The 25,945-nt window shown below is 36.4% G+C and overlaps 1 protein-coding gene across 4 annotated transcripts in view; it reads right to left on the reverse strand.

Annotated features, from left to right (window-relative positions):
• The window catches only part of NTNG1 (netrin G1), a 364,236-nt gene that overhangs the window by 334,294 nt on the left and 3,997 nt on the right, over nt 1-25,945 (reverse strand). For all 4 annotated transcript variants that reach the window (XM_043876960.1, XM_043876962.1, XM_043876961.1 and 1 more), the window contains exon 2: nt 21,238-21,972. In XM_043876960.1, coding sequence (XP_043732895.1) covers nt 21,238-21,483 — 246 coding nt within the window. In that variant the 5' untranslated portion in view covers nt 21,484-21,972. The remainder of the gene's footprint in view (nt 1-21,237; nt 21,973-25,945) is intronic.

Genomic DNA, 25,945 nt, shown 5'->3' on the forward strand with positions numbered 1-25,945 from the left:
ACTTCCTTTAGATCTTAAAGGATATATTTATGTAAGTAACCTAAGTAGCTAAACACTTTGAAAATGTTTTTTTTTATAGTTCCTAAAGAGCAGATGTGATAATGTGTCGACCCACTAAGCAATGGCCACCAATTATTCAAACACTAATCTAGGAGTTGCTATGAAGGTATTTTATAGATGTAATCAGTTGGCACTAGTGGTAAGTGGTAAAGAACCCGCTTGCCAATGCATGTAGATGCCAGAAACAAGGGTTCAATCCCTGGGTCAAGAAGATTCCCTGGAGGAGGGTATGGCAACTGACTCCAGTATCCTTGCCCGGAGAATCCCATGGACATAGGAGCTGGCGGCCTATAGTCCATGGGGTCAAAGAGTCGGACACCCATTGAAGCAACTTAGCATAGCACAAGTCAAGTCCATAATCAGTTGGCTTTAAAGTAAGAGAGATTATCCCAGATAATCTGGGTGGGCCACATTCATCAGTTGAAAGACTTTAACAGTAAAACCAAGGTTTCCCTAAAGAAGAAATTCTATCTCTGGACAGCAGCTTCAGAACATGCCTGAGAGTTTATCATGTCTTTCCTGACAATGTGCTTTATGACTTTGAACTTGCCTAACCCCATAGTTGATGTATAAGCCAATTGTTTGCAATGCAATTCTTATGTATCTGCTGCCACTCTGCTTCTCTAATTGAATTCTGATACAGCAGGCTTGTGCAAGGTGTCTCGGCTATTGTATCAGAGAGAAGAAAAAGCAGAAGGTACTCCTTGTCCTAAAATAGATACCTCGCCATGTCAAATTGCATTATTATATAGCCATTCACTCCTTTGTGAGATCCTATTAAAAATGCAGACATTTCTAGAAGGAGTAACAGCATAAATCATTCCTATTAAGGCCTTTGCCATTAGAGGTCCCCTACTCCCTCCTGATGCACTGAAAGGATGCCACCCATTAGGAGAGCTATAAAAATAAAAAACAAAAAATAAATAAAAAGGAGAGCTATAAGGACCAGGGGAAATGTAGGCAGCAAAAAGAATGTTGCTATCTTGGAGCTTGGCCAAGGGCTGGGCTTAGTCCCTCAGTCATGTCCGACTCTTTGCGACCCCATGGACTGTAGCCCGCCAGGCTCCTCTGTCCATGGGGATTCTCCAGGCAAGAATACTGGAGTGGGTTGCCATGCCCGCCTCCAGGGGATCTTCCTAACCCAGGGATCGAACCTAGGTCTCCCACATTGCAGGTGGATTCTTTACCATCTGAGCCACCAGGGAAGCCCAATACTGGAGTAGGTAGCCTATCCCTTCTCCAGGGGAACTTCCTGACCCAGGAATCGAAACAGGGCCTCCTGAATTGCAGGCAGATTCTCTACTAGCTGAGCTACCCCAAGGAAGCCCTAGTCCTATCAGAACTAGTAAGTCTCCATCCAAATTTCCTTGAATTCCTGCTCAGGTATAACCTTGCTTCTCCCAGGTGGTCAAGACCTTACAGGAATGTACACCCCACAGAATCTCACTATCAAAAGAATGGTGCACACTATGTATCAAGAAGCCCCAAAGACTTCCCTGGAGGTCCAGTAATTAAGAATCTGCCTGTCAATGCAGGGGACACAGGTTCGATCCCTGCAAGGGGAATATCCCACATGCCAGGGCAACTAAGCCCGTGCACGGCAACTACTAAACCCAGGGCTGCTACTACGAAAGTCCTCACCTCTAGAGTCCGTGCTCTGCGACAGGAGAAGCCACCACAGTGAGGAGCCTGGGCACCGCAACTAAAGAGGAGCCCTCACTCACCACAACTAGAGAAAGCCCGCACGCAGCCAAAAATAAATAACAAAATGTATTTTAAAAGCTCCAAAATACCCTCACTACTCTTCATAAAATCTAAGAGAACAGTTTGATACACAGACTACAGGCCCAAATAATACATGTGCAGATTAGACTGTTTAAAATGGATACTTTTATTTTCACTGTATCAGTAAATGTGGGTACGAGTTTGATAAGAAAAGAAGCCTAGACTGAATATGGACTTTGCCATGGTTCTGGCAAATTTCAATCTGTCAAGAACATGGTGCACATATGAAATTGGTGACCAATTTGATCATTTTTTAGAAAGTCATGAAATCACAAAAAGGAGTCAGTGATTTAAAGGTATTTCTGGAGAGCTTGTTGCTAAGTGGTTTCTATGAGCCGCCCCTCCATAGTCAAGACAGACCTGACAGACCTGTCCAAAGTTTGGATGACTGAGCCAAACAGGAGAGATCAAAGAAACTGCTACAGACATGAAAAAAAAAAAAAAAAGTACAGAATGTGCTTGTTCTTATGTTCCTCTAGGATGCAATTCAAAAGAGGATTATTTTAAAACAGATTTACTACTGGGATTGTTTTGTTGACCTTGGAAAAGATCATTTCAAAGTCGTTCCACTTGTATTTTGCTTAAAGGGAGCAGAGATGTTCATGAACAGGTATAGACAAAAAGACATGTCAAGTTAAGGCAAAGATACTGCAAGTTTCCATAGAGAGAAAGATTTTAAACTGTCCAAAATAATAAAAAGAAATAGGATTTACATAATCAAAAAATACTCTCCTGGACATAGTGTCTCATTTCATAGATCAATAAACACTTATAAACATGAATGCAGAGCTTCCTAACATTACATTACAACTTAGTGCTGAAGTCCTTTTTTCCTCGACATTTCTCTAAAATGGAAACAGGAACCTAACATATGATTTTCTATGATGATTATGGATTTCCATTAAAAAAAGGAAGAAAGGCCAGTAGAAGCAACATTTGAGAACAGCCTGGCTCATTTTAGACTATAACTACATGAATAATCTAGTTTCATAGTAAACTTCCATTAGTTACACTGAGAGACTGCAGGCTACATTTCCTCCAGAGATCTCAAAGTTCTTTTCTGGTATCAATTGTCAATAGCCCAATGCCTCTAATACTATGGAGCCCAGAGGAACTTGGTCTAGGATTATTTCTGTGGAAGCCTTTCATAAACTTTGTGGCAATCCAAGCTAAGGAGCATCAATAATGACTGCAATGTTCTTTTGCTAAGTGTTTACTTAACTAATAAAAGACATAAACATGAAAAGATAAAAGAATGACTTTGAGAAAAATTGGAAGCTCAAGGCCGAAATACTTAACATCTTTTTAAAATTTCATTCACACTTTCATTCAAAAATTAAATTCATACATGTTATACCTTTAGTTCTTGGTACAATATATGCAATCTTTAATCTTTGAATGAAATGCAATAAAAGTTCACAATTTTAAAAATATGTGTAATCTAACATCTATCACTTATTACTGCGACTGAGAACAAGTCATGTAACCTTTCTTTTAAATCTCAGCTTCCCCATTTGTAAGATGGGGCTTGCCATCTATATATTACTATTAACATGAATCAAAATGTATGAAACCATTTTTAAGTTCTTTTTGGTGGCTCAGCGGTAAAGACTCTGCCTGCCAATGCAGGAGACACAAGAGACACCTGTTTGATCCCTGGGTCTGGAAGAGCCCCTGGTGGAGGGAATGGCAACCCAGTCCAGTATTCTTGTCTGGAGAATCCCATGGACAGAGGAGCCTGGTAGGCTACAGTCTATAGGATCACAAAGAGTCAGATACGACTGAGCATGCACACATGCACGCATACATATATGAATTATTAGTATAATAAAGTTGGAATTTGAACTCTAGATACTAGGACTTTTAACACTAATCATAATTAATCATATATATATAATTTTTATTCTATATCCCATCTATTTAATAAACTGGGAAGAATGCAATATTGATGTATTGATATTTATGGATACAATAAATAAAGATCTTTTTGGTGATCATACATAAATTCATGCCACTCTAAGGATGGCTGTAGGCAAGTTCATGGAGTTATAAAGACCTGTTCTGGAACACTGAAGACCAAATAAAATAAAAAGGCATTCAAGAAGTTTTATAAATGTTTTTTACTGCAAATCAGTGGTAAAAACCGATAGTCCAATGTGCCAATTAAACATTATATAGTCTCAAATCAGTATTTTAGGAGAAGGAAAACTAAGTATTTTGGGAAAAGAAGGAAAACTGAGGTTTGGCTTGAATTATAGAAGACCGTCTGAATATCAGAGCTTTAGACATAGGCCAGGTTAAGTTGCTTGTATTTGAATTCTATGTTCCTTTTGATCTTTCTAGTCAAAACTACTTGGTTAGCCTTCAAAATAAATATTTATTGAATTGACTCTCTAGATGATCTGTTAAGTACCTAAGATTTGTGACCACTGATCTTACAAATAAATAAGTAATAAGAATTATAGTATCTTTGTATAGCACTTTATACAGCACTTTGTCTTTTATAAGTACCTTCACCTACATGATTGTATTTAATGATTGATAGAGAGTAGGAGAATATGACAGGTATAAAAAAATGATGTTACAATATCATGTATTGGGAAACATAAGGACAGCTGAACAGAATTTAGATTAATTCATGGATGGCACAGTCATAACATTTATTACTGCTGAGATAGATCCATGAAAGGAAATCAGTTTAAAAGGAAAGCTAAAGACAAGGCTTTGCTTGTGTCCTTAAGCTGGAATGTCCTTCCATTCTTTCTTCTTCCATCTCAGAGCAGTTTACTCTTCCCTCAAAGCTCAGCTTAAAGGCCATCTCCTCTATGAAGCTATCATTGATCCCTCTGAATTTTCAATGAGCTGCTTCCCTCTGTGCTCCCATAGCTGTTTATATATTGCTCTAGCATAGTATTTAGTTTCTTCCTCTTTGTAAACAGCTGTTTACTTTATAAGGCTGCTTGAAGGCAAAAGCTAGCCTATCATTGTTATCTCCCATTAATGCCCTGCACAGGGCTCTGCAGAACAAGGAATTCCATTAACACTCAGAGTATTGAACTAACTGGGGGGAAAAGCACTATGTTAAAGAACTAAATACTCCCACAAGATATCCCTAAGGGTCACCTTCTGCCAGATTCTGCACGAGGTCACTTTGATATCATAAATAACGGCAAAGATAGTGAAAAGAAGAATTGAGGTGGCAGGAAAGATTATTAAGGGACAATAAAAAGAAAGTAAAAGTGGAGAGAGCAGAGATGCAGGAAAGCAGATGCTAGAAGGACTCTTCATTCCACCCCTATATATTAAGGGCCCACTGTGTATCAGGCAATAAACTAATTGCTTGGGATATAAGGGAAAACAGGGCTCCTTTCTTGTCTTCAAGGAGCTTCCAGTATTAGTGTGGAGGCAGACAAGTCACCAATAATTACAAAATGAAGTGCTAAATACTGGTAAGGATAACTACTTACTATAACTCATTTGTAGCATGTCTAAGAAATATTGCTGTCAAATTGCCTTTAAAAATAGTTCCAATGAGGAAAAGGGGTTAGAGATTAGATTTCTAGTCTCGTGATAACAAAGTTAGATTCTACCCTGGCTACTATAAATAATGCAATGATGAAAAATGTTTGTCTTGTTGATCAGGACTGTGATGGAGATACACTGGATGCTTTCGAGGAAGAGAATAAATGGGCAATACAGTAGTCAGAAAAGTTGATTTAGGACCTGGGCATTTCCATTTCTCATATTGAAATTTCTCTCTTTCACTTCTAGGCCTCCATGAGATTCAACAGAGTGAGCCCATTCCAATATTTTATTAATAAAATGAGCTCTTATTTATTTTCTCATAGCTATTTACTTTAACATTTTTTGTTTTTGTAAGGAGTCACTATGTTGCTGTTAGGCATGTCTAGTGCAGTTGTTAAAACATTGATCCATTATAATCTCAGTGCAAATGCCATTGCATCCATGAATAATTATTTTAATACTGTGTTATTTAGAATACATTTCATTTACTTCAAAACCACAGTTGTGAAATTATTTTGATTTTAAATACCTGGCTTGGAGCCAGAGCCTCACAGTTAGTTATTAGATGCCATTAGTAACATCAGGAAGAGCCAGGCAATTCACAAAAAGGAAACTAAAGGGAAAATATTCAGAAGATCCCATCAAAGCAGAAAATGAGAATCAGAAGGACTTCAACTTTTTACCAATAGAAATGATGATCATAATGATAAAGATGATTAACATTTACTGAACACTGTGTTAAGTATATCTTTATCTAACTGTTGCTCAGAACAAAGAAATCTAATAACTTGATTAAGTTGGAACTTGAACCTTTATTGAATTTAAATAAAATATCCCTAATGGCACACACTTTCCCAAGCTAGACAACTCTACTTAGGAGTGTGTGGGGGGGGTGGGGGGGCAGCGGGGGGCGGGGGGGGGGGGTGTGTAGCCCACTGGGCTCCTAGGTCCATGGAATTTTCCAGGCAAGAATACTGGAGTAGGTTGCCATCTCCAAATCAAGGGGATCTTCCCAACCCAGGGATCAAACCCACGTGTCTTGTGTCTCCTGCATTGGCAGGCAGATTCTTTACCAGCTGAGCCATGAGGGAAGCCCCTACTTCAGAATACCGGGATTCTATATGTACAACACCCTTACACCTAAAACTAACACGATATGGCACATCAACTTACTTCAACAAAAATAAATCAATGAATTAACTAATTTTTAAAAATGCCCAGGACCCAAGGACCCTGGCAACTTCCTATCCAGAAAGGGCATTTGGCCCTTTCTTACTAGTATGAGGCTACTTCTTTAATCTTTACTGTTGAAACTTTAATCTTTACTGTTTTTACTCCTAAAACAATCCCAATTTGCCCCAAACAAACAGGCAAATGAACAAAATGTGTACTGATCTACCTACACTGTCAGCCTAAATGAAAACATCCTGGCTGTCGGTTTTAATTGGAAATGGAACCCGTCCCTTGCTGTCCAAATTTATTACAGTTACACATCACCCTCAGGTTTTCATCTAGGAAACAAGTCATTCTGGTGATGGATGAGGCAATATTTATATATCATTTTGCAAAGTAAGCAAAGAGACTTCCAGTTTAAAAGCACTATAAGGCTATTGTTACAGTCCAGTAATGAAGACAGTGATTTTGGAGAAAAAATTATATATAGCTAAATATTTAAAAATTTTAAACTGTGATTTTTGCATAAGTTATACAGATCAGAGTATATTTTTCAATTCAGGTGGAAGATATCACTCTTAAAATTTGTTGCCCTAGGTATAAAAATTTAGTCAAAGAAGTTTGTTTATAGTTTGGCTCAATATTTATTTCTCTAAATCCTATATTTATTCCTATTGATCCATAACTATGAATATTTATTAATGATGCTCATACAATGTCCAAGTGATTTACTATTAAGTAATTTCTAAAAGATGAGCGGTCAAAGGTCATGGTACATAGAGTCCTATTAAAAATCCCAAGTTAATTACAGTTGTGATGATAATTAAATCAAACTATGAGTATCATGACAACTAAGGCAATAAAAGAAACATGACTTCTTAAACTTTTTTCAACTTTCAATTTTTTCACATGGTAAAAGGAAGCATATTAGTAAACAAGACAAAACTTAGGAGAATCCTTATAATTTGTTGGTAGGAATATAAAGGGTCCAACTGCTTTTTATGAAAATATCATACTCTATAAACCAACAGATTGGCTATCAGGTACACATCTTGGGAAAAAGAAAATGAAACAAAAGTCTTGCTCATAGGCACCAAGATATGGGTACAAAAATTTTTATTGCTCAGTGATCTGTAATTACATAAAACTAAAAAAAAAAGAAAAAGAAAAAGAACTTCCTAAATTCCCTAAATAATGAAGACTGTATTTATACAATAGAATATACATTTTTAATATAATGGACAAGATCATACAGATCAAATGGATAATTTATAAAAACATGGTTGAATAAAAAAGTAAGTAACAGGATAGATTTTTCAGGATGGTAATATTTTAAAAGCCCCAAATCAAAATTGCATTTATTTCTGCCCTAATTCTTAAGATTTCTTTCCTTCTACTAACCCTGGGGTTCTTCATTTCTTCCTTCACTAATTGCTTTAGGTGTAGAGTTAGGTCATTTATTTGGCTTTTTTCTTGTTTCTTGAGGTAAGCCTGTTTTGCTATGAACCTTCCCCTTAGCACTGCCTTTACAGTGTCCCATAGCTTTTGGGTTGTTGTGTTTTCATTTTCATTCATTTCTATGAATATTTTGATTCCTTTTTTGATTTCTTCTATGATTTGTTGGTTATTATTGTTTATGAACACACAAGCTTGGTATAAAAAGTATTAAAATATGGACTGGAAGGAAGTGTACCAAATTTACAACACTGGTTCCCTCCGGTAGAGGGAGGCAAAAAATGGATCAGGGCATGAAGACAAACATGATTTAAACTTGGACAGTAGTTTTTTTTAATCATAACAAAAACAATATGTACCTTTGCTAATTTTAAGTGGTAGTTGTATCTGCATGTTATATTGCTTACATACTTTAAAAACTGAAAAAAATTCTTATGATATCTTCAAGATCAAGGACTTCCAAAGGTCCTATACATCCCAAAGACCATATTTGTATTAGAGCAAAAATCTTTGGTATGAATGTTATGATCAAATTAACATATCTAGCAGTTCATTTATTCATTCAACAAATATTTACTGAGCCCCACTATAGCAGGTACAAGACAATGTTCTTGCCCTCTGGTGCTTGTACTGGGAAGGAGAAAAGAAATATAAATAAAGGAGTAGCATATAACATAATAAATATAAGGTTGTTATAACTGATATTCAGTCAGAAGGTACCCAGTAAAGTGTAACCACTGACATCTCTTCTGACTGGTCAGTGTTGGAGGTGTCCCAGTTGTTAAATAGTTTGAACATCAACTCCATAATAAATTCAATGAAGAAAAACTAAGCAGGATCAGGGAAAATGAATAAAGTGTGTGAATTTGATTTTAGATGAGATGGTCAGATAGGCCCCTTTGAGAAACACTTTTAAGCAGAGACCTAACAAAAGGTGGTAAAGAGCTATGAGAAAATATTGAGAACTTAGGTCCAGACAAGGCAAGAATAAATTAAGTTTAACAAGGAACAACAAGAAAGTAGGCAGAAAGGACTGAGCAAGATGAGACTGATCAGAACAGAGATCAGAGAGGTATTCAGGGACCAGATTACATAGGATCTTTCAGGAAGCCACAGTGGTTTAGATTTAACTCTCAATGGGACACAAAAATATGAGAGGAAATTAAACAAGGAAAAGCTCTGACTCATTCAGATCCTTAAAATTTTATGTATGTATATTTACATAAAATATACTGTCTAGTTATATATTTATATGATATTCATATAATATTTATACAAACATAGTATATGTATGATAACATGTGCATGCATGCTCAGCTGCTTCAGTGGTGTCTGACTCTTTGTGACCCTTTGGACTATAATCTGCCAGGCTCCTCTGTCCATGGGATTCTCCAGGCAAGAATACTGGAGTGAGTTGCCATGCCCTCCTCCAGGGGATCTTCCAGGGATTGAACCTGTGCCTCCTGCAATGCAGGCAGATTCTTTACCCACTGAGCCACCTTGGAAGCCAATATAACAATATATATAATTATATACACCATATAAAACATTATATATTTTATATATTTCATAAATATATATTATATATTTTGTGTTTTATGTTATATATTTCATTGTCTATATTATATATATTATTATAAAACATATTATATACAATAATTACAAACCATAAAATATATATATTATAAAGCATACATGAATTTAATAATAGGAAAAAACTGGGAAGCAAGGTGACCAATTAGTAGATACTGCAGGAATGCAGCCTAGAGAAATAGCTGATTAGAACTTGGTTGCTAGTAGTGGAGATGATGAAAAGTGGTCTGATTTGGGATATGTTTGAAGGTTTAGCTAATAGAATCAATATATATGTGCTGTTAGAGACATAAAGGAGTTTAGGAGGATTCCTAGATTTTTCATCTTGAGTAACTAGATAAATATAAGCTTCCATTTATAGATATGGGAAAGACCAGAAGCAGAATTGATTTGGGAAGAAGAAATCAAGAGTTCTATAATAAACATGTGAAATTTAAAAATGTCTACTAGACATCCAAGTGGAGACAGCATGGAGGCAGTTGGCTATATAACAGTTGTTATTGATAGTGTAAAAAAGAAAAAAAAACTCAAAAGTATCACGTTAACTACTTTTTCAACACTTCACCCACAAGAATACAATTTTGTTAACTAGCCAAAAGTTGCTAACTTATTATTCTGGTTTTTAGACGGTGAATACAATATGTACTCTGCTGTCTATGATTTCTAACGGCTTATTTCCATTTACATGAACACGTTAATGGAAAAGAAGCAGGAATGGAAACAAACACTGTTGATTGCTTCTCGTGTCCCGGAATGAAGACACTCATTACATAATGTGTATTTCCAACATTCCATACACTTTGTTTACAGAATCCAATTTTCTGAGTTTATTTTAGACAAAAGGCTTTTTAAATTCAAAATCATAGTGTTGTAGCTTACAGTCCCAATCATAAATGTGATTTTAAAAAGGTTTTTGTGATGATTTTATCTCACATACAACAAATAAAATTAGTGGGTAATCTATGGTATAGTTTAAAAGTAGGACATGCATGTTAGATTGCCTGGATTTACATCTGTTCATCCCAGGTGGTACTAGTCGTAAAGAATCCACTTGCCCATACAGGAGACATAAGAGACACAGGTTCGAGCCCTGGGTCAGGATTCTTGCCTGGAGAATCCTATGGACAGATGAACCTGGCGGGCTACGGTCTGTGGGGTTGCAGAGAGTCACACACAACTGAGCATCTGAGCACAGCAATATAATACATAACCTGTTCCCACTACTTAACTGGAAAAGTTTCTTAACATCCTGTCTTAATTACTTCACCCATTGAATAAGAATAATGATAAAACTGAGAATTACATGAACTAACAAAGTGTTTAGTACACTGCATGACATCAGGTAAGTTCTTGATAAATAGCATTATTTGTAAAAATATTCCACAAGTTAAATTCAACAAGCATGCATAAAGAACTACAGTGTATTTACACGTGCTATGAATGCATGCTAAGTCACCTCAGTAGTGTCTGACTCTTTGTGACCCTATGGACTGTAGCCCACCAGGATCCTCTTTCCATGGGATTTTCCAGGCAAGAGCTATGCTAGGCACTATTAAAGTGACCTAATTATGACTAAATAGAACATTATCCTGAGTCAAACTGTAGACACATTGGTGACAGTGTTTCCTAACACCACATGTAAGATTAGCTTTCCTAAATTTTGAAATAAAAATCCACACGGCGCGGTCCAGGCATCACAATCAACCTCAGTGGTCATCAGCAGATTTTTTTTGTCATGCACAGAGCCTCTTCTGCAACTTGTACTGACCACATACATTGGATTCTCCTCTCCCTTGAGAGAGAGTTGCTTAGAAGCATATTCGACTTCTTCATTTTATCACTTCCAAGAAGGAAAGAACAACAGGAAACAAACAAAAAGTTATATGGAATGGTAAAAAATCATTGTTCAGACATGACCTGATGATAGTGTCAGCTGATGGACTTCTCAATGGACATCAATCCTCTGGACCAAAAGGGCTATTTCTTTGCACTAAAACAGCATCCAGCTCAATTCTTCATTTAATTTTTTAGAAGTCAGTTCCAAAGTAGGTCAAAGAATGAAAACCAATTCTGGTTTCTTCCTCGGCTCACGTCTGTAATTTTCATGGAACTGATACTATGAGAATCTATTCCCAGAAAGATGAGAAGAAACTTACAACCTGCCAATCTCAGTATAAGGTCTTTTCCATTATGATGTGTGTGAAACAACTTTCATCCTTTTCCCCTTTTGTAAGGGAAGAAATTCTGAAATCTGAAAATGGTACATGAAAAGCTAGTCTGAGAAAAGGAAAAAGAAAAAAAAAGTTAGTCTGCCCATTGGTCTGGGGAACTAAAACCAAAGCAGATTTCACACCAGCCATCTTTATACAAGGAATTGTTTAACTATGCAACTGTCTCCAAAAGCACTGATTCTAAGTGAACAGGAACACTTTACTGCGAGTGAACGACAGCTTCTTAAAGTTTTCACATTAGAAACAAAAGACTCAAGAGGGCACTCAGATGAATATAAGTGAGTGATGAGAGCTGTGAGATGATGGCCCCCTGATATCAAAACCCAGGGCAAGATTACATAAAATTTCCACAAATAAAGGGTATGGAAAAGTCTCTGAAATAAGACCTACTTTTCTGGAAGAAAGGATATTCACTTTTGAACTCAATCAACTGATAAATGGATGGTATCTGTTTAAAAGGCCCAAATATATATCTTTTAATTGTTGACTTCAATAGAAAAGTTAGAAAAGGGGCAAAAAGTACAAAGGAGTAAAACTACTACAATCAGGAACAGGGAAATTGAAATGGCCAAGAAACGTATTAAAGAAATCAATCTGTTCAATAAGCAAATAAATAAACATTTAAAAAAAATAAAATGTCATTTTCACCTTCCAATATGTTTGTAGATCAGTGCCAAATTTTTAAAACTATTATCACAGCAGAAAAGGTGCCCATAGTAAGGATAATTTCATCAGTATCCTTTTTGGTAAACTACATAATTTATCTGCTAAGACTCTATATTAGAAGAAAATTTAAGACTAGAGGCCCAGTAATGATGAAGGTCTAGTGACTAGGACATTTCATAAAATGCTGCTGCTGCTGCTAAGTCGTTTCAGTCATGTCCGACTCTGTGCGACCCCATAGACGGCAGCCCACCAGGCTCCCGTCCCTGGGATTCTCCAGGCAAGAACACTGGAGTGGGTCGCCATTTCCTTCTCCAGTGCATGAAAGTGAAAAGTGAAAGTGAAGTCGCTCAGTTGTGTCCGACTCTTCGTGACCCCATGGACTGCAGCCTACCAGGCTCCTCTATCCATGGGATTTCCCAGGCAAGAGTAGTGGAGTGGGGTGCCATAGAGGAAATAAAAATTAACTATCTTTCTGGAAAACTGACAGAAGGTAAAATTGACACTGGTTAATAGCTTTAAAATATAAAAAATAAACAATCTAAATGTCTACAAATAGAAGACTGATTAAAGAAATATCCAGATATTCATATGGTAGAATACTATATACAGTATATCTCAGAAATATAATGTTAAATTTTTAAAAAGGAAGTTATACAATAATGTGTATCCAATTTTTCCATTTATGTAAGGTTCAAAAACAATACTACTTGTAATTTGCAGGTAACCATCAATATGTAATTTTCAATTATTTTTAAAGAAGAAAAAAGAATATAAAGGAAGATAAAATATCAGAGGGCATAGCACACATAAAAGAGTAAGGATCATTTCCCAAAGTTTTTGTTTTGGTTGTGGGTATGAGGATAATGTTTACAGCATTGCAATATAAAATGCATTTCTCACTGTGGATCAGTTTAAAGCAATTTAAAGATTTTTCTCTCCCATCTCTCTTTTGAGATCATTATAAGCTGCCCAAATGCAGTAGCTAAATTTTTTGTCTCTTAATTTTGTCTCTTAATTTAAAGCCACAAGTATAGTTTACAAGGTGTAACTTGCTCATCTTCAGCTTATTGTTCCCAAACAGGTCTCCTGACTTTTGCTCTCTCCCATGTGGCAGAAACTATCTTCTTTACAACTCTAGAAGCTCTCTCTCATGTCCAGAGAAAAGAGAGCAACACCCAGAGAGAGGGGCCTGCCTGAGTCTCACATCTTGATTTAAGTCCCACACCTCTTTCCCCTGGTGGCTCAGATGGTAAAGAATTTGCCTGCAATGTAGGAGATGTAGGTTTAATCCCTCAGTCAGGAAGATCCCGTGGAGAAGAGAATGGCAACCCACTCAAGTCTTCTTGCCTGGAGAAGTCCATGGACAGAGGAGCCTGGCAGGCTACAGTCCATGGGGTCACAAAGAGTCTGACACGACTGAGCAATTAACACACACACATCTTTCCCCAAGATTCACTAGAGAATGCTCTGTCCTCTCCATTCAGTGGGATTCCACTCTTGAGAACAAAAGAATACAGCCCAACCCTTTAGCCTCAACTAAACACAAAACAATGAACTCATCATCAAAAAAAATGTACATTTAATATGGGAGAAGAAGAGTAGGTTTAATAAAGAAAACTATACCGATATATGTTCATCAAAGCATTATAACCAAAAAAAAAATCAAGTCATCAAGGTACGAGGATGATTAAATATTATATATTTATGATAGGATATTTATAACTATCAAATCATATTCTTTAATAATATATAATTGATATAAGTAAATAATAAAGCTATATTAGCAAATAAAAAAAGATGAAAAATTATATGTGATATGATTCCATGATTCCAACTTTGTAAAACAAAATGTATATTATATTTAGGGAGGAAGACATAAGAAAAGTGACAAAATGATTTCAATGTTGAGTGTGAGGTTTTTCATCTTTTCCAAATTTTTTATTTGGAAAAATATTTTTTGAATATTTTCAATACAAATGGAAAAAATTCTTCATACATACTTTCAGTGTTGAAACTCAAAGTAGATTTTTCTCTCCCATATCTCTTTTGAGATCATTATAAACTGCCCAAATGCAGTAGCTAAATTTTTTGTCTCTTAATTTACTGAGAAAAAAGATTCATGATAAAAATCCTCACAAAACAGAAAACATTCCAGAAAGTCAAATACTATATTCAATCAATTGATTAATTAGTTAAAAACATGTTATTATGTATTTGTTACCTAGATATATGGTAAATGCTATAAGGTAGAAAAACAAATGCAATATACAGTCTCTACTGAGCTCCTACTCTGCATCAAGAGAGTATGAGAGACTGTCTCATGTATTATCTCGCTTAAAGGAAAGCAGTGGTCCAGATTAAGAGTCAAGATACAGTAGACTGCAGGAAACATATGTGTATGTGGGTATATAAATAAATAAGATGAATGAATTGCTAAATGTTACAGAATAGTAGAGTAGATAGATGGGCATATATTTTAGTTACATAGTTAAAAGGTCAAGAGAATGACTTGAGCTGACATTGAAAGTGAAAGTCACTCAGTCATGTCCAACTCTTTGGGACCCTATGGTATTCTCCAGGCCAGAATACTGGGGTGGGTAGCCTTTCCCTTCTCTAGGGGATCTTCCCAACCCAGGGATCAAACCCACATCTCCCTCACTGCAGGTGGATTCTTTACCAACTTGATATAGACCTTGAAGGATGGGTGGAATAGGGATAAGAGGAGACTATTCCAAGCAAAAGGAATGTCTTCTGTTTGTCCTGGTAGAAAAACACATGAGATGAGGGACTTCTTGTGTGATGACACTAGTCACTAACATCAGAGGATCAAGATGCCAGCCTAAGACCCAGGCACAGTTCCAGAGCTAAGTAGAACAAGCCCCACCACCAAAAGTCTACAGAATATGCCTGAGAGACCTCAAAACAGTCCAGACAGACTATGGGGTTTTTTAAGGACACTAGTTCAACACTTTTAAAGTGGTATTTCTCTAGAGCAGAAATCTTGGGGGAACTGAAGGAGGTAATTCAAAATTGTCTGCTACAAGGCAGTAATTATACTGAAGTCTCATGTTTCACCTTTAAAATCTTGCATGTGTGCATTCAGTTAAATGCCTCTCTTAATCTCTGTGTACAACTGGAGTGCCAGATATATGAAATACATACATACACACACACACACACACACACGCACACACAGGTCTAATTTATTAGTCCTATGAATTTTTGCTCCTCTTCCATTCTGCCACATATAACGTGTCAATCTACCATTAACCAGGCCACTAGGCTGTGATTTAAATGCTGTGCCTTCATCTGCTGCAACTCCAGTGTCTTGCCTGGAGAACCCCAGGGACGGGGAGCCTGGTGGGGTCCCACAGAGTAGGACACGACTGAAGCGACTTAGCAGCAGCAGCAGCATCTGCTGCACCCAGCCTTTTTTCCTATCTTCTTCAGACACAGTTTAATATCAGGAACCTGGCTATCAGAAGTATTTTCCAAGTGGCCCTTTAATATGCGGCAAAATAATTCATGTTTAAACTTTGAGTGCTTGTCTTACTTCTATGCCTCTGTCCCCACATTCTGGCTACATACCCCTATATATTAATTTTGCTTAGGATTTTTTTTTTTTTTTTGCTTCCTTTCGAGGGAGGGACCACATGTTATTGATTTTGATTCTCACCACCAGCACCACCATCAGGCTTTGCATGTGCTATATGCTCTGTTCACTTTATTCCACATACAGTAGCCTGGAGTTATATTTGTGCATTAGTTCAACAGAGGCAAGGGCATTTCAGCACAGAGAGAACACTGTCTGGGAACAATAAATGACATGAGGCAGGTTTTAAGTTTAGCTAGCCCCACATAATCTTTATCAGCTCCCTCTCAAGGCCTCCCACATAAACCATGCATGCTATGCCAATGCAGCCTCAACCCAAATCCAGGGTCCCTTCCAATGAGACTGCCAGTCCTAAATCACTTGGAAATGTCATTGGGTCCTGATGGAAAGTAACTGGAAATAAGGTTGTAAACACTCAGATTTAAAAACCATGTAGAGTACTTTAGACTTGATACATAGGTAATAGGGAGCTACTGCTGGCTCCTTAACAAGGGAATACTTGATACAGTGCTGTATCAGAAGACCGATCTCCATGGGACTTAACTCACTGCAAACATAAATTAAGTTTTTCTTAGAAATAAGTCTAAATAATGAACTAAACAATGAAGTGTTAATAATGAAGGAACTGAAGATTTTTAAAAATTTCATTCTGGCATAATTCAGGGATAAATCAATTCAAATGAAAGATGTCACTGTTATTAAAACTTCATTCATTTATTAAATTATGTTTCATGTGAACAGAGTGAATTTTTAAGATTATTTGATTATTATATAAGTCAATGTCATTTCCAGTTTTTGGAAAATTGATATTAATGCCTTGTCATTAAAAACATAACTAAATTTATCAAATTAATTTCTCAAAGGCCACCTGATAGCCACCAGATGGCAACCTGAGCTGATGTCAAATCAGAAATGTAAGCTATGGGTAGCCCTGAGACTATGCATCCATCACACTCACTCATCCCGCTGGGTTCCTTTAAAATAATAAAACAGAAAGGCTTTTGTACTACTTTTTAAATTCCATTTGAACATAATGAAATATGCTCTATCCACAATGCTTACAATAATTAAAATTTTTTTCTTAATAGGAGTCCATTTGGAAATAGCACAATATGGAATGATCATTAATAGACCTGCTTTGGTGCCTGAATAAATGCCTATCAAGAGCACAGGCACACATTAGTAAATTTCCTAAAGAAAATCCATTTTCATTTCAAATTCTGACATTTTATTTAGAAAAACTATACCGTTTCTTTTAATTATTTCAGTAAACATAATGAGGGTATTGCTAACTACACCTCAGAGTACTTTATTTTCTCCATTTTTTAGTAATATGAGTCTACATGTAATTAAAGGCGTGCTGCATTAATGATGCCGAAGGTCTCCAAGGGAAGCATTTAATGTCCACCTCATAATATTATGCCAAAATTACATGCACAGAAGACATTTTAATAATCTTTGTTTCCTAATTTAGTTTTGATTGGCTCTGAAATCCATAGCTGCACTCAAGGGCTCACATTTCTACCATCATCAGCACTTCTGTGTCATAAATTGTATAAACGCCTATGACTTCTTCCATCTGTAGGCTTCTTCTGAAAGCTTCTGTTTAACTTACCCAGAAAATCAGCCACAGACTGGAGATAATGGCAGATAATTTTGCCATTTTTAAGCTACTGGGGTGTTGCATGAAGATATGACAACTAAGTTTGTCTAAACACAAAGGACAAGTCACAGCTTTGTGTTGTCACTTCTGCTTTACACCCAGGTTCAGGTCATCAGATTTGCTCTTTATGCAAACTGAAACAAACTGTAGTCATTCGATGATCTCTATGTTCTGACAAAGCTTTGCTACCTGAAGCTTTTATGCAGCTGAAGGACACAATCTATACTAATGTTATCGCAGCCTAAAAAAAAAATGTTTTTAATTGCTTAACTCTCTTCTACCCTTCATATTCTTCCCCCTTAACAAAAACAGATTTTTTTTTAGCCATCAACAACTTACAAGGAATATATCAAACTAAACTAAAAAGAAAATGTATGGCCTCAATATACAACATTCATGCATATACATGTATATGTGTATGTCTATTTCTATTCCCCTATTCTACTATCATAAAACAGAAATGGCAAAATCTCCCAAAAAACTAATATTTAAAATGCTGGTGCTATTACTATACAAAAACTTAAAATTACTGGGACATTAAAGAGGTATTAAGCAGGTTGCCTAGGTTAATAAGCAAAGATCTAAATGGAATCATGTGGTCCGTTTTCTCTAAAATCTCACTCTAAAGTAAATGCAGCATTCACGGATGGTCACTGGCATATAATGATGGAGGTGATGCAAAAAGCAGCAGTACAGACTCTTAGTGCACTTCCAATGAAATTCACCTTTATATAAGATAAATTGGCTATGGGAATTATAGGGTATTTCTCTGACCAAATGTCCCCTTGGTGCTCAGAATTGCTAGTCATAGCTAATAAGGGTGTCACTAGCCGAGTAAGTGATTACTGAAACCATTCTGCAGCAAACATTTACATATCAGAGCTAAGCAGTGATTGTGCTTATATGGCAGCTTCCCTGATGTAATAGGCCGTAACGACTCTGAGGGAGCAGGTATGGAGGCATGTGTCAAGGAGGGGAGAACGTGAAAGTCATAACACAGATGACTTTATGGATTCCCATTAGACCTCGGGCTAAGGAGCACCCAAACAGGTCTGATATGACAGCATCCTGAAGCAGCTTTACAGCCTTGTGTCAGGAACCCTTATACTGAAGAATTTTATGGAAAATACAAAACTGGAGAGAGGATGTGTTGCTATATTAGGTCACTATCTTTGACTTGGTATATAATATGCATACAAGCAGTCTCAAACTTTGTATTTAAAGGGTAGATTATTAAATCTGTTATGCCAATCAAATGTATATTAAGGAGCCCAAGTAATGCGCTATAGGTAACATCTCACAAATCTCACACTCTCTCTTGAAAAACAATTCTGTTTAATGACAAGCTTAAACCCACCAAGGCTTCTGAATATTTGCATCATAGTAACATGCAGTATTTTAAAACACTGTCCTATGGAGTTTCATATAAATATGTAAAGTACATATATTACTGCACTTGAGAAAGCTGAGGGATATCCTTTTCATTTTTTCTCTTTTGGTCTCTAACATCACTTAGCCATTGAACTGCTAGGAATTGGCTTAAGAACCTTAGACCATGTAACTGTAAAGAGCAGGCATGAGAAGTTCTATAATGTGCCCTTTCCCACTCAAGATGGGAGAGAGAGGCATGCTGAAGACACCAGGTAAACCCTTCAACATGACGGACAGCAGCAGCACTGAGCAAGCACCCTCTTGCCAGAGGCTGACATCAGGGAAGCTGCACGTTCAAATCACATGTTGAGCATATCATACAGAGCCTGTGCAAGTACAAACAGCTCTCTGAAAAAGGATCTCTGCTATTTTACTTAGATCTGTAAATTATTAAACAATTCCAGAAGAGGCATATTGCTAGCAATGCATGCAAGCCAATACATAGAGTGTCTTAATAATATTAAGACTTGGCCCAGAACTATCCTCTGCTAAGGACCGGAAGATTGCACCACCTGTCACCTCAACAGCCATTTCACCCCTAGATTTGCAATAAGATCTTAAATTTTACCTTTTATGAGAGATTATTAGAAACCTTATATAAAGCCAACAAATGCCTCTGCTCTCTTTTACAGATTTATTACAGTTTTCCTAATGTATTTGAATAAACTCCTCTCCTGCAAGTCTCTGGTTTCTAAAAGGCAACTTTTTTGCAAAGCTCATACCTGCTTCCCAGAGACGGTCCTCTCTTTGAAATATTTAGTCTTTCAGAGCACTTTAGTCATAGTGACACCTAATAGCCAAGCTCTTTTTCTCACTCTCCACAAAATCAGGTTTAGACTATAATTCAAACCAGTCCCCAAAGGCACTTCTGAAAAATGGCAAGCCCTTAGCTTTTAGGCGAAAAGACTCTTTAGTGCTCAAAATTGTTTCCTGTTACAAAACCTTTTCTGCAGTGCTAGGTCTAAGATGATCTTATGCTAATTTCACTCACTAGGGACTGTGAACAGATGCTACTTTGATTAATAGTTTCACTATCCTGAAAATGCCAGGCCAGGTTCAAGATAATAAAGTCAGGTAAAGATACTATTAAAATCTGCCATACCATTACATCTGTTATATAGTGAAAAATGAGATCCCAGTTCATGTATCAAATAAACCCTACATATAATAATAATAAAACAACATACACCAAATGAACATACTGTTTGAATTCTTTAGCACACTGATTTACATTATTTTAATGATCAAAGTCTTTACTTACACCTTATGGGTATATTTTCAGCAATGTCTCTAGTAAAAAATTCAACGTGTCACATAGCATTTACCTTACCACCCAGAATGCCTTTTCTATACTATGAAAACAATGAATTATCTAACTTTGCTTATCAAAAGGAGAGTATTTGAATTTGCATGCTCCATGTCATTACTTTTTTAGGAAACATTTTCAATATTCCAGCCTTTTCTCTGGAAAACCATAACCCTTATAAACAAGAGGCTGGATAAGTTGACAAGACTCTTCCAGAAAAGCTTCTCATGAGGCTTTGGCTCCTGTCTCCTAACCAAGAATTTCCAAACCACAGCAGTTTCCCGATGAGGAAAACCATGACATCTACTCAAGCCTTGAACTGTAGAACACAGGACTAGCCTTCATTTAAAGAAGCATGTGAAGAAACCTTTATGTTTTTAAAGTTGGCTTACCAATGGATTTTATTCTTAACCTATCACATGTGGTCTAATCATATTCCCAATCTCCATTCTGAAATTTAAACTTCAACTGGACTTTTTGCTTTATAATTTATATTCAGTGCATTTGTCTCAGTGAAACCTTTGGTTCGCAGGAAGTGTGTCAATCACACTGTGCAAAGTGTAATTCCAGGTGGTGCAGGCCTCCACTGAGAATGCAGCTAGCCTCTTAGCACAAATCTGCCACCTGCAGATTCTGCTCATTGCCTGAGTTGAGTTTTCACACTCACCACATTTGTATGCACATACAGCATGCCAGCACTTAACGTGAAATATGCAGTTCAAAGAAGTTGTCTCACCATTGCACAGAATGTCTCAGGAGGGTCTCCACAGGTAATGTCTGGAGGATCCAGTTTCACTTTCAGATATTTTGTCATGTCTGTGGATTCCGGCTGACAGGCCATGTAATCCCAAACCTTCCCCTCTTCCGTATAAATCTGAGTCTTACACACATCATAATGCCCCCACACTAAGGGGTAGGGCTGCATCACGGAGGACACTGTAACCCAAAGGGCATGAATTGACAGGAATCTTGACAAATACATCTCTAAATTCTTGGCAATCTTCGTGGTCACTAAAGCAGCTTATCTATGTCTATACGTAGGTAGGTTTGTATATTAAAAAAAGGAAAAAAAAAAAGAAAAAGAAGATGAGACTTCAACGTAGATTCCAAAACTAAAAGTGAAAGGTTCATATATTGCACATGATCAGGTATATTGAGGACTTTGGTGGAAGCCTAGCATACTTGTGCACTAGGCATTAGCAACAACTTGCAGCTTTTTCATTGTCCTAGAACGCATCTATTAGCCTTGGGTCTAGTTTGGTTTTTTATAAAAGATGTCCAGTAGCAGATAATGATTTATCAAAATGATGGCTCTCCTATTGTACATCCAATAACCCTGGGTGCTCGACGCTCACAGTTCACAAGGGATGCTCAGGCGCACTGAGGTGTCAGTAGCTAAAGCAAAAGGACGAGTGTCTATCGCTCGGTGTCTGCTTCCCATCAATCATTCTTCTCTTCTGGCACCAACACCCTTTTAAAAACAATAAGAATAAGAGTTATTGTCCCACAATCAATGCATTACAAAATATATGATATGTTGACATTTGGGAGGTTAGATGCAATATGAAGCAGATTGGTGTAATATGGATAACCTTTACTCAGCTGCTTTGCTAGAATGAGCAAACCACAGAAATCAGTCACATTAGGAAGAATTTTGATATGAAGGATTTAACTCTTCCATAACAAAGACAGATGTTTGTGTTCCAGGTGACCTACAGGTTTTCACTTCAAAAATTATATTCCCATCTTGACAAAACTGAAAGCAAGCAGCTAGATTTAAACATTTCTTCATATATTGCAGTGCTGGAAAATCTTCCAGGGGAACAATGGGGGAAATGAGTGCTTTTATAACAATGGCAAAGAAGTGACAACTACTTCTATGCCTTTTGTCTCTTGGCAAAGAGACCCTAAAAATCTACAAATTCCTTGTACATTTCTTAGCTTTTGTTAACTGGAGTGAAAAACCAGCATTGTTGGCACAAGCCCGTCCCTTTGGATTTGCTCATTATATTAGAAGAATTTAGCATCTTTTGTTTAGCTGCATTTAGTGATAAAGATAACTTGGCTCTCTGAAAAAAATATTCAAAAATAAAACCAAAGGAGCAAATTTTCCTTTCATAAGAATTTTCTATTTTCTTACATCTTTTTATAGCCACTACATCTGCATTTGCAGTTACTCTCTGTAACAGAAGAAGGGAATTTGTCCCAAAGGCAAATATAATACACTGCTTTAAAACTAAAAGCTCTGTAGTAAAACGCACAATTTAAAATGCACATATAAAAATAGCTGAGGGTGAGTTAACAGGCCATGAAGCAGAATAATATGGCACTAATTCTAAGAGAAAATAAAAATTACTGTTTAAAAGTACTTTTGGCTAACTGATAACACAGCCTACAGACTATGAGTACAAGTCATTGGTGAGTTTACCTGGCAACTTTTCTCTTTAGAGATCACTGTCTAAATCTAAACAAACAATAACATTTGGAATCCAGGTGTAAGAAGAGTGCATTTGCTTAATTAGCTGATTTATATTGTCACAGTCCCAATAAAATGTAAAAGGACAAAAAAGTCTACAATTTTAGGAAATACCATATAGACCCTTCAGTTCACACTAAGCGATTTAAATATGGAAGTTCACTGTCCTCACACAATCTTATAGAAGGAATCTACTATACTTAAATAATATACCATCTTAAAATGAACTAAGCCACAGAGACTATGAAATGCCAACAGATGGTTGAATTGTGTTTCCATAGCAAAGTAATTTATAATAATTGCTTTATGGATGCAAGTGCAATTTTCATTATATTCAATTCATAAAATGTTATCATACTGCTGCAATTTGTGATATTTTCTATTAGGAAAAGTGTTGAATATTTGAGTTCCTATGAAGCAATAATTAGCAGTTTGTCTAAACATGTATAAACTACATATTTGAATCTGCCTCTTTCTTGTAATATAAAGACCATATTGTGCTCAGTACATTGTGAAATCTTAAACCAAAAAGAAAAAAATCACAGAGAAGTAAATGTTGTGGCTACTATAGCCTTCTGCTTTTTTTCAGATTCATTACTAATTTTTAGTTGATATTTTCAGAAGCAGCTGACATTTTGACAATTAATAATCTGAAGAGGTATTAAAATAATACAAATTTGCATTTTCTAGATGCATTTTTCAACTGTGTTTACTACTTTATTACAATAAGAACAAACACTTTCATGGAGGTGGAAATGGAAGGGAGGGAAAAGTAGGCATTATAACTGAAGCAGTATAAAGTCTACTACACCAGAAATTATTAACTTAAATTCTTAGTTTCAAATACATAACAACATGCTAGTCAGCACCATATACTCTTGAAGACCTGAGATGAGCTGCTTTGAGTTTAAAATGAGTGAGCACAAAAGCCAATTTTTAATATTATTTTTAAAATAGGACCTTAAGTATATATTTGAATTCTCTGAGATTAATAACATTTTAATCAATAAATATTATTCCCCCTAATCTGCTTATTCTTCACTACTGTCTTCATCCACTTTTTTGCCTCAGTTGAATCACAAAATGAAGGATGACCCTATAAATTTATGATAAAAATTTGGTCACTAAGGAAATGTATGGGAACCTGGTACTATTTCCTGACACAAGAGCAATCCCAGTGCAACGAATTCTCATTAAAGTACACCAGAATTATAATGATGGTCATTACACAGAATTATGGACTACACCATTGATCGAATTTAGAAAACTGACAAAAGAAAAATGCAGAGGAGTGCAAGACATTTGAATATTAGGCAGTTGCAGGACTGTGCGAGAGACATTCTTGACAAGAAGCAGCCAATTATAGCTTAAATTTCTGGCACATAACCAGTTGTGATTAATAGTTTTCCATTACATTACAGACATATTATTAATGTATTAAAAATGTCAAGCTTTGGCAAGCACTAATATGGCGTGGCTCAGTCAGTCTGCAGAATTTACACTTAATGAGCTCCCATTGACACAGGGGAAGATATTGACCACAGCATATTACAGATCAGGAGCCGAGGGTCACTAAGCTGTTCTTTAACATAATTATTTGATTTCATTCCAACTTTTATGTTTGTAGCGTCACTTAGTGTGTATCCTTCACATTAGGGTATACTTTTCATTGCCATACACTTCAAAGAAAATCCTCTGACTTTAAAATCAGTAAGAAACTAATAAATCTATGAACTTCCATGCCACACACTGGGAAAGAAGCCCCTGTCAAAATCAGGAATTTTCTATTAAAGTAAATTAAGGAGTTTTCAAAGAAAATAAAATGATTTTAAAATAGAGCATGATTTACCCCTTAACCTCTATTACCTAATGGTACCAGTTCCCATCTGGCTGGGCTTTCAACCACGTTAAAATCACCAATAGCATCTTCAAAGCTAGGTCATTACAGCAAATAGCCAGGCAAACCGATTATGAGGACAGCCAATGACATATCTGGGGATTTAATATACCAAACCAATCCCTTCTTGCCCATAACTGAACTAATTGCCAAGTAACGTGGACTTTGAATTTGTCTCAAGTGTTCACCTAAATGTGAGCAGCTTCAGAAGGGCTCTGCATAGCCCCATTTCTAGTTCTTAACTTTGTGAACCCTGGGAACTCACTGTAATCACATAGTGACATCATCTCTACCTGTGCACTCAAGTATTAGGAAGTCCTCTTTGATAGAAATACCCATTAATATGCCATGAGTACTCCACAGACCTCTGACTGGTGTATAAATCTGCAAAGCCAATATGAAAATATAAAGTTATGTCATACCCATGATAGATGTTACTGATCTGGACTAAAATGAGCTATAAAATGGCTTTGCATACAAGGAACATATCTTTTCCCAGGGTTCTGTAGCTAATTCCCTTCCACCTTGTGTTAACTTTGCAGAAGTCATTTCATAGGTCTTTTCTTTCATTACAAAAGAAGCCTCCTAAATATTACATGGAAGTAATAATGATCAAAATTATAGACAATTATACTCTAAAAACAACTGCCAATTTCATCAACAAAGAGGAAAACATGGACAGTAAATCCACTAACTCTAGCTGGCTCTCAGTACCCATTTTATTATATAATCTCACGAGGAGGCGGGGGTGGTGATAGTAGGCTATTTATTCCATAAATACTCAGCTCTTCAGGGGCACCTGAAATAGACAGCTATTGACTCATTCCTCATAGACATTAAGAATTTTATAAATATGCATGTTTCTGAATGGGAAGGAACAAAAAGAACATTGACTATAATCACATTCCATTGAGTGAAAAATACAAGGAGACACAGACATACCCAAACTCCATTACATATCAAAATTAGCAGCTTCCAACATTGTCATAATGAGATTAACTAAATGGGATATTTAACATATATTAAATGCTCTCTGTATTTATTTATGTGTTGTGAAGAAAGCATATTCTA

Source organism: Cervus elaphus, chromosome 20, assembly GCF_910594005.1.
Source record: "Cervus elaphus chromosome 20, mCerEla1.1, whole genome shotgun sequence".
NCBI lineage: Eukaryota > Metazoa > Chordata > Mammalia > Artiodactyla > Cervidae > Cervus > Cervus elaphus.